The following is a 14,835-nucleotide window of genomic DNA, read 5'->3' on the forward strand; positions in this document are numbered from 1 at the left end:
TATAAATGTGAGATTTCCTCAGGGCGACATTAAGTGCCTCTTTAATGACAAATATATATATATATATATATATATATTGAAATGTTTCAAATATTTCCAAAAATACTACAGGGAAAAGTCCCTTCCTGAAAAATGTTGTTTCCTCCTTGTATCTACCTGCAGCACCCACAGAGGGAGTCGCTGCCAAAAAAAGATGAACTGGTTATCGGAGGAAAAACAAACCATGAATATCAAAAGCTTTAAAAATAACCACACACACACACACACACAGGCTGATAATGGCCTTGACTGTGGTAGATAATCGTGAGATGCGAAACATGTGCATGAACAGCCGGCATCACTCCCCACAGCACGAGTCACATACAGTACAGGGAGATATGCATATTGAGTTTATGGAGAGAGGCGGCCTCATCTGGAAGTCCTGACAGGCACATCACATCTGCTGCTGACAGCTCTGTCAGCTCTGAGGAAGAAAGTCGATGTCAAAGGTTGTGCATCCATGAGACAAAGGGAAAACTGCGACTCACAGTCACTGGTTTTGATATTGTCAGCCCGTGCATTTGAATATTGTGTCTATAGAGGATACCCAGGTTTTGCACATATAGGAAGATAGACAGGCAGTCAGCTTTGTTTGTTGTGAGGGAAACATTTTGACGCGTCGCCGCAGTCGTGTGGCCATATGGTGGTGATGATGGCTCCACATCCTACGGTAAACGCCTGTCATCGTCTCCCGCGGCAGCACAGTGATATAAATGTTAAGTGAGTGCAACACAAACACTAAGCATATGAAACGAGTCGGAGGAACATTTGCACTTGTTTGTGAACCTCTCAAATGTCCCAAAAATATGACATTTACATGTTAGAAATTTTAAGTCGAGCTTTGTCTATTTATTTGATATATTTAGTTTGACACTGACACGTTCTAGCGTGAATATGCAGTTTTCAAGGTAAAATGTTTATACTATTTGCATTTTTTTTGCATGCGAGGCTTTCAGCATTACTCTGATTTCATATGTGCATTATTCTGAATGATGTCCCTGTTGGCCCCTCTCTCCCATTCAGACAGCTCAGTCCGATAACTGAAGGGGCTGCCTTGATATGAGCTATTGGCAGTTTATTAATGTTCCTTTCCTGCAGGGATCTATAGGTTCTTACAGTACAGTGGATGCTGTGGGTAAAGATTGCATACATTTATTTTATGAGGTTACAGTGCCATCTTGTGGATGAAAAACAAAACATAACAAAAACAAAACCCAGACATGCGCGTGTATTCTGGCTACAACAACTGTGTTTGCTGATATCGGCTGAATCAAAAGGGCCAGTAAAACCACACTGGTTATGAAAAACAAACTCCTCCAATAATAGCATTTAAAAACATTTGGTGGATCTCATCTCATCTCATCTTCAACCGCTTATCCGGGGTCGGGTCGCGGGCATTTGGTGGATGCTGCTTGATATTTTAATTTACCGACTGCGTGATGCTTTTGATGAACCTCGGAAAAATCTAGAGAAAAAAAAACTGTGGAGATAAGATATAATTTAACAAAAATATTGTTTAATGGATGTTTTCAATGTCAAAAATACTCTACATAATAAATTTGCTTTGGTAATTTCTCAAAGTTTATGCATAGTTAAGATGAGTATAAATATTATAGTGCTCTCTTTAACAACGTTTTTCTGTATCAACAATCCAGTGCACTTATTTACAGCTGAAGAATTGAATATATACAAAGAACCCGGCATTCGTTAGAATTCTGTGCGACACTTTGCAGCATCACACAAAGCCCTCGATGGTGTCCAGCTTCTGGGAATCAGCCGTGGCGTCCTGCATCTCCCGCTGGCTGCAGACCTGCTGGTAGTCGTTCAGCACCTTCACCACCTCGTCGTGGCCGAACTGCACGGCATCGTCGACCGGCAGGTTCCCCCACCTGCACAGCAACGTGTAGAGGTCATGGTGAGGAGGGAAATCAACAGATTGGCGAAAGAGGACAATTCTCTGTGCTTCTCACTTAAAAGAAAATAGGCAACTTTTCTTTTATATTGGTCCCCTATGAGCCTTGTTCTCATCATGTTACTCTCTTTTCCCACAGGGAAAAAGAAGAAGGAAGAAAATGGCGTTCTCCTGGTATCTTTAAAGAAATGGCAGCCGACCTGACTAAAATAACTCAACCTCGCAATAGAAAAATAATTTCCTGTTGAAGGAGGAACAAAAGCAGGCGAAGAAGGAGGGTGATGGAAAAATAAATGAAACAAAAGTGAACCTCGAATGGACATTCACTCCGTGGAGTGGGCTCCGGGACTTGAGGGGCTTCAAAAACGTTCCACTAGGTCAGTAATAAACACAACCAACCTCCTTATTAATACTACCGGATGTTTAACTCAAGGCTATTTGTTCAAATTGGGATTTTTACAGTTGTTTTCTGTCTTTGGAAAGTAGCCAGGCTGCAGGCGTTGAGTCAGCCATGATGCTAACGCCGCCACTAGTTAACACTAGGAGCCAGAAAACAAAGTAGGAGCGTCGGTATACAAACTTATTTCATCCCCTCCATTTTCTCGAAAGTGGTGCTGACAACTTCCTCAGGAGCTCTGAGAAAAAAGTACCTGCGTCCTTAGCGGCGTCTTTACTTTACGACAAACAATAAATACCACCTGGAACCACTAGAGGGCATAAAAGTTGTATGTTGCCTCTTTAAGGTTTCAATTAAAAATTCACACAATCTGCCAATCAGACTTTCATGAGATAAATAGGAAAGACTGTGCATTTAAATACTGTCATCAAAAGGACAAGGACACACACACACACACACGCACACGGAGTGAAAAAAAATGAAAAGAACAGAAAGAAGTTAGAGATACTGATCTCACCTGTCCTTCACAAATGGGTTGACTTTGCAAGTCTCTGTAAGAAACATCACAGCATCTACGTGACCTGAGAATAAAAAGTAGAGACATCACAGTTTATGAGAGGAAAATATTTCTTTCAGACAAAATAGAGCTGCTAAAAATACAAACAACATGAAAAAGGATTATTATTTCCTCCCGTCAGAACAATCCAACTCCAAGAATCAGATTTAGGAGTGTGAATCTCTGCCTTTGTATTCCCCAGTTCCCACTTTTATCTTTCGTCTTCAAACAAATGATTTGCTCACAAGGCTGTCTAAAAAAAAAAAATTCTCACTGTAGAAGACACTGCAGGGGAGCATTCAATCTGCACTGCGAATATATTTAAACCACAAAAGAAGATGGATAATGGACCGTATGTTGCTCTGTAAGTGTTGTCGCGAGCTGATTAATTAGTGGTCGAGTATAACGCCTGCCAGAGGAACTGGACCTCTACAATTAATCATGAAAACTAATGAGGTAAAAACTAATTACAACTGTGAGCGTCACCGCAAATAATTCAACAAGTGTAACTCTTTTTCTCTCCGTCAGTCACAGATAACTGAGCCAATCTATTTTCCAGATAACGCACAGAACCGCTTAATGCAGGCTCGGCTGAATGATAGAAATATATTATTTTCTTGTTTCTTACAATGTAAGAAAAATATAATTATCACTGATACTAAATCTGTGTGAGGAATGTGCTCCTGGGTCGCCGTGACGATCAATCCTCATTAAAAGTAATGAATTTTGAAGCTGAAATCTGTAACTTGTCAACTAAGAACAACAGCAAGCGACTTGTTGCGTCTCACCTCACCACTGCTGGTATCCAGCGAGGTAAATTCATTTTAACATCGCACCCGCTTTATTGTGTCTCCAGCTACAGTAAATGTGCCAGGTTTAGAAAATCAACGCAAGATAAATGACTGGGTGGGAAAAATTACTAATTTCAGCTTCAATAAGGCATTAGTTAATGGCCCTGCACACCCCCACACGTGTTCTCATTTATTCTCGCCACATAAACCCCTGTTCAGGTTAGGGTTTCTTGCATCTGCGCTGAAACAATATTCATAATTCATTAATTTATGAATGAGTAAGAAAGATTTAGCTGTAACTTCTGCCAGTCACAGTTATTTTTGGCCTTTGGTAATAGAGAGACATACAGTATATTTCACAGTTGGCCCGTGGAACCGATTTACTGTTGCTCTTTCATTCAATGAAAATATTAATTTCAGGACCACTTATGATGACACGGAACACGCGGGGCTCACCCTCCGCTGCAGCGATGTGCAGGGCTGTGCGAGAGTCGTAGTCTTTCAGATCCATGTCCATGGAGGAGAGAGCAAACCTGAGGGAGAAAAATAAAAGAATTAAAGTTTCGGCAACATTTGTATATTCAGATTTTCTGACAGTATTCTGACCATCTGAACGACAGATGGGTGGGTGGGCGACACATTAAAGGCAAAAACCTGAAGAAATAAGTGGACAAATATTAACAAATGCAAATGCCTCCATACAGCCAGGGGCAGATTATGAAGCTGCAAGCAGTTCAAGGTTATTTATCGTATAAGGCGAAACAATAATCAGGGCTCCCCCGGTAATCTACCTTCTCAGCGCTGACACGTCTCCGCTGCACGCGGCGAACATCAAGTTAAAAACAGATTTGTTCTGCGAACACAGGAAAGAAAGGGTGAGGACAGCGCTAAACATATTAAACATGACAAACAACAAGTTGAGGAAATAAACGCACCCTGTCGTCCCTGTCCTGCCTGCGAGGGTCCTGCTTCTTGACAAAGTGCCTCAAGTTGTCGTAATTGTGGAAATTGAAGAGCGACACAAGCTCCTGAGGATAAGAAGGAGGATTTTATTCAGTCGAAGAGAAAAACACCACGGGGGAGAGAGCTGCACATTCGTCTTGTGTTTTGAGACAAGAAAAATGCATCGTGTGAACATTGCCACCTCTTTTATCAGTACAAAACAGACAAAAGATTCAAATAAAACAAGCACGAAAAGCTAATATCTGTTGCCCAGTCACGACGACGTGTTGCAGCGCTTTGCTGTCCCCCTCAGCCAAGAATGGAGAAATGTCTGGCTGAAATCTTAAAAATTGTATTCTTGAGTCCGACCTTTCAGATTATTTTTGGTATAAAAAGGTCTGGCTCCATCTGGCAGTGACACACATCGGAATGGTTGGATCTATCACTGTATGAAGTACAAAACATCTTTTCTTCGCCGGAAACAGTCTAAATGCAGAGATTCTACACGCAGAGGGGATGTCTGTGCTCTTGCCTGACAGAAGCTGATGCCCCGGACACTGTTTCCAACTCTGTCCAGTGGAGGAGACCAACACATCACTCCCATGACGTTGGGAATCACCAGCAGTATCGCACCAGACACACCGGATTTGGCAGGCAAGCCCACCTGCGAGACGAGAGCAAGAGGCTGTATGAGTACGCATTTCATTCACAACAAAAAATGAAAATTGCGTTAGAGGGGCGATGTGGCGGTAGAGTCACCTTCTCTCGTTACTCACGTGAAACGCCATCTGACCAGAAAAGTCGTACATGCCGCACGAGTGCATGAGACTCAGAGTGTTTCGCACAGCCTCGGCGCTCAGGAGTCGCTTGCCCGTGATCGGACAGATTCCGCCGTTGGCCAGCGTGGCGGCCATGATGCTCCCCGATTCACAGGTGACCTCGATGGAGCAGAGCTAAGAACAGAAACGGAATCCGTTTATTATGGTTGAAACTTTTCAAAAAGAACAAAAAAAATTATAATTTGTTCATTGGTTATTCATGACTTTTACCTGGAAGTAGAAGTCTAGGGCATCAATCATATCTGCTCCCGGTGGAAAACACTGTGGATTAAATATGATCACCATGACTGACCAACTTATGCTGGATAACATTGTACAGATGTATTGATTTCTCAACCAGAAAATCATGAATATCTATTTTCCTTCATAATTTTCTCTCTTTGTCTCGCCCCTAAAACGATGAAGGAGACCCTACTGGAACTATTGCCATTGACGACACAGCTCCCAGTGCAAAACCATGCATAACCCCTCTAACATGGAGAGGTATGGTAGATGTATGGAGAGTTTTAGTTGGCCTCGAAGATGATTGGACTAGCAAAGTGATGATGGTAACAAAAATGGAAGGATAATATTTTACCGGAAACATGAGAAAGAGCATTTTAGAGAACATTTTCTGTGGCAGCCATATTGGGCTCAAAAATCAAAAGCAGAAACTAAAAAAAAACATAATACATAACAAAAACAGTACAGTGATCACTGTTCTAAAAAAAATATTTTGTGGAAATATCTTTTACCAGACCTGAGACCTAGTTTTTCCAAAATATTAGCCTGTCTTTAACAATGCATCTATATGCAAAGTTGAACAATTAGTGATTTGAAAAAAATCAACTAATCATTGAGGAAATATTCTTTTGCAAAAAGCCAAACACTCGCTGGCTTCTCCAGAGAGAGGATTTTCTTTCTGCTCGTCTCCATTTTATGTCATTACAGACTGAATATGAATGTGTTTTGGACTGTAGGCCAGACAAAAATTAGACTGTATAAAATTGATTCATAATTCCACCATAGGACTGCAAAACAACGTTCTGTTGCTGACCTTCTTCTCCTTCATGTAGTATCCAATGGCAAAATTTCTGTCGCCCGTTTCTTTTTCTGACTGGAACCTGAGACGGACGGGCAGAGGGGGGTCGATGGTGAAACATCAATAATGCAAGGGGGCAGTGGACAGGCAATCTGCCAAGCACTGTCTTGGAGCTCACTGTATGTGAGTTAAATGAAGATATTTTGACGATACATTATCTCTGAAGTATTGACGGTGCACTCACGTGGCATTGCTGAATCCGACATATTCTTGGCCAGCCATCTTTTTCACGAACTCCATAACCTAGGCAAATAAAGACAAGGTTTTATGTTCACTGCAGCATCTCTGCGCCGACTGAGAGAACTGTGCCAGTTTGATATTCAAAGTCTTAACAAAGAAGAAAATGTGAGGCACATTACTTACATAGTCAAACTTCTCTGCCTTATTTGCAAGAGGCTGAAAACAAAGAGCCAGAGTTTATGTAAAAATATTGGGATTGCCACACTCATTCAGTTCCCACATTCATAAATCTAAATATGATTCCAGACGACTAATTACAGTGTGAAACAATACACGAGTTTATCACTGATCGCATAATTCAACATCCTCTTATCCACTGGTACAGCAAAATGGAAGCGAGGCAGTGAGCATAAATCACAGTGAAACACAAAATCGTGTAAAAACTGTATATACTTGTTTAAAATGTATAAAACTTGTATAATTTGAATAAACTTGTACAAAATGTATAAACGTGTACAAAATGTATAAAACTTTTATAGAATGGATAAACTTGTAGAAAAATATATAAACTTGTAGAAAATGTATAAAACAAAACAACACAGTGTGCCACTTAGTAAGCAAGTTATAGTTCATTTTCTGTATCACTGATTTAGACAAGGAGAGTGATTTACTGTTCCCCCACGTCCATCTGTTTACCTTGATAAGAGAGCTGATCACTATGGCTCCGGCGTTCACCATTGGGTTGTGGGGCTTATCTAGAGGAGAAGACAAGGAGCAATGTTGATGAGGAGTTCTGTGCCAAATAACAGATGTGGAAAATGAGAGTTTCCGATATCGGAAGTTGACTCATAAATAATCAAATTAGTTGCTGCTTAAAGCGGAAACAGACAACTTTTTTAGCTTAGTGACTATGTGTGTTGCAGTCAGCAGAATAAACTAACAACTAACAAGAAGTAAATAATCACAGCAGCCGCACATATCTACTCATATCTTATGGATTTATTCCTCCTGTCATTTAAAGGTACAGTACAGATATCCTTACGCTGAGACTACAGGGGGATGTGAGCTATTTTTCCAGCCCAACAGCGCAGTGACGAGGCCTTACGCACCTTCATCATCGAGCGAGAGCATGTTGAACTTGAATCCGCTGGGCTCCTTGCCGACGTAATGGTGAACGCTCTCTGTTCCCGCCTCGTGGACGGCGATGGCGTACTGCAGGGGCTTCACGCAGGACTGCAGGCAGAACGGCAGCTTGGTGTCACCGACTGAGTGTCTGGAGGACATGAAAAACAACCAGAGTAAACTGTAATGGGAATTTTACTACTGCAATGTTCCCACTGATATACTTTATGTTCTGACAGATATATACAATGTACTCTGTTCTTCGTGAGATGTTTTTCTTTCTGCAAATGTGTGACCTGACCTGATGTGGCCTATGCAATCTTTCGACAAGGAGGAGAGACCGGTGCAGTCATATCTCATGGTACCTTTCCTCCATATACTCTTAACCAATGCCCTTTTTCCTACGTTAATCTCTTTGTACTTTGTTTTCCTTTAACACTGTTATCACTGTAAGTAGATACTCGGACAAAGCCTCTCTATCACAATGGAGACCCTGTCTGATGATCTGATTACCTTTGCAAAAGGTTTGTTCACTTCTAGTAAAATTACTTAAGGAAAAAGATTTGTATTTAAAATCTGTATTTCAGATTTTCACCACAATATGTTTTAAGAGGCAAAGAATCAAATTTTTCCAGTGCCCCTGATTTTATGTCACACCCAGTCTAAAACTGTAATTATTGAAAACACTGCATCAATATCACAATTATATTAACATCAAAAATATAACAATATTGAATCTAAAAATCTGGGACAAAGTGATGTGAGGAAAAATAAATAAATTCAATTTTTTAAATCTCAACAGGTACAACAGTAGATGGCATAACAATCTCACCATGAGATCCATTTAGAAGCTCTGAACTTTCCGCATCATTCAAATCAATATCAACTTTTAAGCCAGCACAGGAAAGAGAAGGAAATATAATTCAGTGACGACTTGGAAAACTTAAATGGTCAAAGGACGATTGTGTTATACGACCCAAAGTTCCAGAACTGCTACTAAATGGAGCATGTGGTGAGATGATTTTTTTTTTATTGGTCAAGTACAAATCTGTAACTCTTACCTCTGACCGTCCACTGTGCACAGAGACACGCCCCACAGTTCTGGGCTAAACTTGGCCAGCTGGGGAATGTAGTCTGCGACCTAGAGCCAGGATGCACAAGGGAAACAGTAACAGACCACACAACATAATATTTAGGAACAAGTGTCAGAACTTAAGTCACTGCAGCTGAGAAGATGTTGGCAGTAAATGATGAGCGTCAGTGACGTGGTGGGACGCGTCCTACACTGAGCAATTTTTCGGTCAAAAGCAGTCCATACCTTCCCGTCAGTTTGATGTTGCACTCTGTTGTAGATTTCATTTATTTTGTGTGCAAAAACATCAAACTCAGGGATGATGAATTTGTTCCTGAAGGCCTGGATCAACAGGACGATGTTTCCACCAACACACCTGAAAGAAAAAACAATGGTGCAGACGATGAACTCTAGGAACACTTATCTTAACTTTGATATTGGAATAGTGTCTGTTTGTGTGTGTGTGTGTGTTTTAGCCATATTACTCAAGTTGTGGGAACCAAAATATGTTACAATGACGAATGTAAAGCTTTAGCTTTAGTCTCCAGGAAATTGATGTAAGTCAATCTAATGTCCTCTTAAGTCGTGTGTGTGTGTGTGTGTGTGTGTGTGTGTGTGTGTCAGTGAGTGTGCAGTCAGAGCAACAGGCCTTTGCTTTCATCAGCGTGACAGTCAATACATTTGACATGTCCTGACACCCCCCACACTCCATCCCCAAATCACTTGGTGGGTGGAGTGTGTTTTAAAATGGGATCCACATTTGGGAACAAAAAATTGGCATTGCAAACTTCACATGATCGTCGTTCACACAGATTTGTATTCGACTGCACTGCAGTACATCATAGATGTTTTCACAGCACTACAGTATGCCAGTCTTTTGTGGCTTCTAGATTCCTCCACATCTTTCAAATGACTTCTAATCCATGAGGTAAAGTAGGGGAAGACAAGGGGAAAATGGAAAAGAAAAGACCAGGGGGAGGAACAAAGCTGAAAGACAATCATGCAGCAAGTCGCATACAACAAATTCTTCATTAGCATGGATTGTTTGCGGGAAGGTCAGACTAAAAATAGTTTGGTCTCATGCCTGCACTGGGTAGTGAATGGAAAACAAAATTCCATGAGACAGTCGGCGGTGAGATGCATGTCAATTTTTTAAGGGGCTGACTAGAGGAGCAACACTCGGAAACAGGCAACAAAGTGAGAGAAATCTATGGTTATACAGTATTTCCTGTCTCCTGGACGTGACTGGAATCCGCTGTTTGGGCCACAATTTCTCATTAAGGTTGCACCGTGTGTTCCTGTCTCCGAGTTGTTCACTTGCTGTATTTTAATCAAGCTCTATTCTCGGTTTGTGGATTTTACACAAAGGAGCACACGATCTAGAGCAAGTATCTGAGCATGTGGGAGATAACTTCTGTCTTATAAAATCATTCAATCAAAATACATTTGTACAGCCCAAATTCACAAATCACAATTTGCCCTCATAGCGCTCAACCATCCCACCTCTTTTACTGAAGGTACAGAACAGATAACAAACACGCTGTTCAAACCCCGATATTAACGAGTTATCTATAACCAGCTATAGGTTATCCAGATAATAAGTCATCCAGTTTTTGCATTTACAACTTAATGTGTAAGCGCAACATTAATGCGTTCTTGTTATTATTCTATCTCTCTATCCTCTGGAGCAAAGCCTGCGAAGGAGTCATTTGAGGCGGCATCAAATCAGCTACAAGGATTCGGAAAACGTTTGAGTTTACACCAACATAAAATCCGAAAAAACAATGCGAGCCAGGCTACCTCCGGAAAAGGTCGGGCAGATACAAACCAGATACGATGTGCAGATACAGAATGAATTTTGATACAAGATGTAAACATGGTGAAAGGGAGACATAATGTCTCTGCAGCAGCCACTGCACAGGGAGTTGATTAAAGTGCTCAACTTGGTTCTCATTCACCTGAAGTCCTGAGAAATTGGCTGTAAATCAGACATTTCATCAGACAAAAACACATGTGTTACGAATGACATTAAACATGGCTGCGTTCCAGTCAAGTGTCCCAGTAGGAGACGTGACAGAGTGGCAGTAAGCCAAACAACACCAGGTCGCTGACGGCGGAGCAGCTGAATGGCTCCATGTTTGACAGGCGCTATAAAGATAATCCATATCTGCCGCCATATCTCACCTGTGGAAAAGGTCCCTGTCCATCATGGCCTCACCCGCAGATTCCTTCACGGCCTGTCGAATGTTCTCCATGCAGCCCTTCAGACGAGGGTCAGACGGATAAAGGCCGGTTCTCTTCAGGGCCTGAATACAGCAATGGAAGTCAGAGATAGAGGGTTTGTATATTAAACTAGAGGCTGTGCATAAAAGATGGACGACATGACAGCTCCCTGAAAGGGAAGCCAAAAGATCTTGATTTGTCCCGTTCGCCGGCTGCAGTGTAGGTCATAAATACCGCACTCGTCCACGTCAGCAGATGGGACGTGGGCTAAACTAAAAAGTCAAAAGTACACGTTAAATACATTTTTTTTCCCTAGAGAGGCTTTCTGAAATCTAATCACGCTGATCGATGTTCAACTCTTCCATTTTTCGTTTGGTTTTAATTAGTTATTTGTTGCTTTGATTGACAGCTGAGACTGAATCAGGTTTGGTGCCTGTATCGGAGGCACCTCGATGCCACAGCTCCACGCCCGATCACTCAAATTACGTCACAAGTGCAAGATGGCAGCGTCCATATTTAGGATATTTCGTACATTGATTTCCATACAGTGTAAGAAAAGCGATGGTGGCGGCCTCTCGTCGTGTTCCGGCCCTTCAACACGATCAAAACATCGCAACGTGTACAGTAGCTTTTGTATTCCGGTTTCCTCTGACAGTGGCAGATATCAAAATTTGGCGGAGGAAGCTAAAAAAAAACCCTGCTTAGACCGGGGAAGAAAATGAACGACCTCATTCTCACGGTTTGGTCGGCACCGCGTTGTCGGCCTCAGACGTACCTCGAGAAAGTGGAGGCGCCTTTTCCATTCTTACTTACAGTCTATTACGCGGGGTGGATACGTAGGGTTGTTTACAGCTACTCACTGAGGTGAAGTGCGAGATGGGAACTTGCTCTTTTCCCTCTGTGATGGTGTAGAACAACATGTCTTTCACCCCGGAGCTGGGAGGCTTTGACTGTACATCCCTGCTGGAGTGCAGAGAACTGCTCCCCCTGCTGAACCATTCAAAGAAACAAACATAAAGTACTAACTAATGAGTTAGATGACAGAAATACAGGGAGCGTTGTGGTTGGAATGTGTGGGAATTTCAGGAGTTTTCTCTCTCGCTTCTTTTTTCTTTGTGCAGGTGAAGTGCTTTTCTTCTAATGAAGCTTTACGTCCAACTCTCATGTCAAAGTGCTGGTTGCTGACACATGCTGCAAAGGTAATTTACAGATGTTTGCATTATCATTAGGACATATCCTACCCTCTGTACCTGCGACAGTTACATTACAATTTATGTTCCGTGAATACATTGCTAAATATGTAATGCAAACTAGAGCCAGACCGATAGAGATTTTTTGGGGGCCGATGACGACATTGATATGAGGGAGTACAACATTCCCGATACCGACACATTGGCCGATATATATATTTATATATATTTGAATCGGTCAATAGATTTTTATTATAAAACTTTTATGACAGGAATGTAACTGAGGCTTGATATTTTAGTTTAACCATAAACGTTATCATGGATAACTATTCATTTTTACAACAAAAAAAAAGACAAATACAACCAAATAAACTGAATTTGAAATAAGAAAAAATAAAGACTCATTTGCCATTCAATTTAAAACATAAATGCACATTTAAAAGGCTCATATCTATTGGCCGATAATATCCATCGGGCCCTAAACCTATCGGCCGATACCGCTATGTCTGTGAAAAGGGCTAATATCGGCCGATATTATCGGCCAACCGATATATCGCTCGGGCTGCTCATGCGAACATCATTGTGACGTCAGATTCCATTTCTTCACAGGTTCGGGTGTCTCGCCGCGCAGAGAGTCTCACCTGCACAGGTGAGTGGGCGCTCGTCGCCGCGACGCGGCCGTCGCCTCGGAGCTCAGGCGACGCGCCGGCGCCACGATGAGAGTCTTCCTCGCCGCATCTGCGTTCGTCGTGATCAGTTGTGCGGAGTAGGGCAGACGCAGCGCTCTCACGCAGTGCATGGCTGCGACGACACACACACACACACACACACACACTCTCTCTCTCTCTCTCTCTCTCTCTCTCTCTCTCTCACACACACACACACACACTGTCTCACACACTCACGCGACCGACAGACAGTTTGACTGAACGTGAAAAAAGAAGTGGGTCAGTTGATTTGATTCCAGCTTTTTGTCAACTGCTCCCGCGACGTCAGAGACTTTCGACCGGGCTGAAGTTTCGCCGCCTTCACGTGCGGTCGGAAATTGTAGCACTTTTTTTTTTTTTTTCCCGCCATGATGTCTGCGCTCGTGTGAAAGTGTTATATTTAGAGTTTGTATTTTTACACACACACACACACACACACACACACGTTCGTCTCTCTATAGTTGTGAGGACCCCCATTGACATAATGCATTCCTTAGCCCCTTACCTTAACCCACACCCTAACCCAAGCACAATTCTATCCATAACCCTGAAACCAAGTCTTAACCCTCAAACAGCCCCTTGACGTTGTGAGGACCGGCCAAAATGTCCCCACAACGTCAAAATGTCCCCACAACGATGGTGTAGAGCCAAAATTGGTGCTCTCAACTATAGAAAGAAATGCGCGCGCAAACACACACACACACACACACAAATAACAACCGTTACTTGCAATTAACATCAAGTATTTGCTTGATATCTAACACTTTAAATTAGCACAAATACATTTGTGTAATTGAATTAGAAAAATATAATACAATAATAATCTCCACTCAATGCCAAACTAGCTCCACGGCTTGACTGAAACATATTGAACTTAAGAAAATTATTTAAAAAAAACTATTAAACATAGCTACTGGGTACATTTTGTCTTATAAACAATATTCAGTTTTACGATGAGTACTTGAAAGCAGCAGGGGGGTCGTCTGTCAGTGTCAGTCACAGGCGCAGAACCTCGTGTGGCGGTGGTCACCTGACTGACAGCTACAACGGCATACCAGAGGAAAACGCGGATGTCCCACCTCCAGTATTCAGTCATTCAAATATGTACATACATATATAAATAAAAAGGCCACATCAGAGTTAACTTTATCTCACAACTGAACCTCAAACCTGTTCAAAAACTCTATTAAAGTCTATTTAAGTCTGACAGGCTGCTCAGTTTGTTATTATGGCCACCAACAGCTGAACCTGTCTGTCGCATGCTGTCGCTTTAACTACCTGAACCTAGAGCTCCACTTGGCCAAGTTACAAAAAAACAACAAAAAAAACACCCCAGAACAAACAAGTGAACTTACAAAGTAAAGGTTCATTTTGATATGACGTCTCTGTGTGCGTAGAGAATTGCGAGTGGAGACCAAAGACAAAGTGATGCAACTTTTCACTTGGGTTGTCATAGAAAGACACTCAAATATGGGCCTGGAGAATGTTTGTTTTAAGCATCACCTGGTATCATTTCCAGCCATTAGATCTGAACCTAATTCTGGTGACACATTTTTGTTGTTGTCTCTTGCAATAGTGTTTCCGGCTTTCAGTGAGAGTCTCTGTATGAAAACAACAAAATGTCAAAGCTTAATAAATGTCACGCCACTGCAGTATTCTACATCACAATGTTGCTGTTGGCTGAAAACGATCCTGATTTTCAGGAGCTGTGGAAAAATTTTAGAGTTGGTTAGACCAGTTACGGAAAAGTAAAAACAAAAAATCAAAACTATGAAAATCAATAA

The 14,835-nt window shown here is 41.8% G+C and overlaps 1 protein-coding gene across 1 annotated transcript; it reads right to left on the reverse strand.

The window, feature by feature from the left end:
- Positions 1-1,166: 1,166 nt before the first annotated feature.
- gls2b (glutaminase 2b (liver, mitochondrial)) lies at positions 1,167-13,381 on the reverse strand. The gene is made up of 18 exons (XM_035632701.2): positions 12,986-13,381; positions 12,015-12,144; positions 11,116-11,237; positions 9,178-9,307; positions 8,921-9,000; positions 7,847-8,010; positions 7,434-7,492; positions 6,921-6,953; positions 6,742-6,800; positions 6,513-6,579; positions 5,687-5,737; positions 5,414-5,590; positions 5,170-5,301; positions 4,631-4,723; positions 4,487-4,548; positions 4,152-4,228; positions 2,866-2,929; positions 1,167-1,928 (listed from the first exon to the last, which is right to left on the reverse strand). Exons 1-18 carry the CDS (start codon positions 13,141-13,143, stop codon positions 1,775-1,777), a joined length of 1,812 nt encoding a protein of 603 aa, XP_035488594.2. The 5' UTR covers positions 13,144-13,381; the 3' UTR covers positions 1,167-1,774.
- Between the last annotated feature and the right edge of the window lie 1,454 nt (positions 13,382-14,835).

The sequence above is a fragment of the Scophthalmus maximus genome, chromosome 6 (genome assembly GCF_022379125.1).
Source record: "Scophthalmus maximus strain ysfricsl-2021 chromosome 6, ASM2237912v1, whole genome shotgun sequence".
NCBI classification, from domain to species: Eukaryota; Metazoa; Chordata; class Actinopteri; order Pleuronectiformes; family Scophthalmidae; genus Scophthalmus; species Scophthalmus maximus.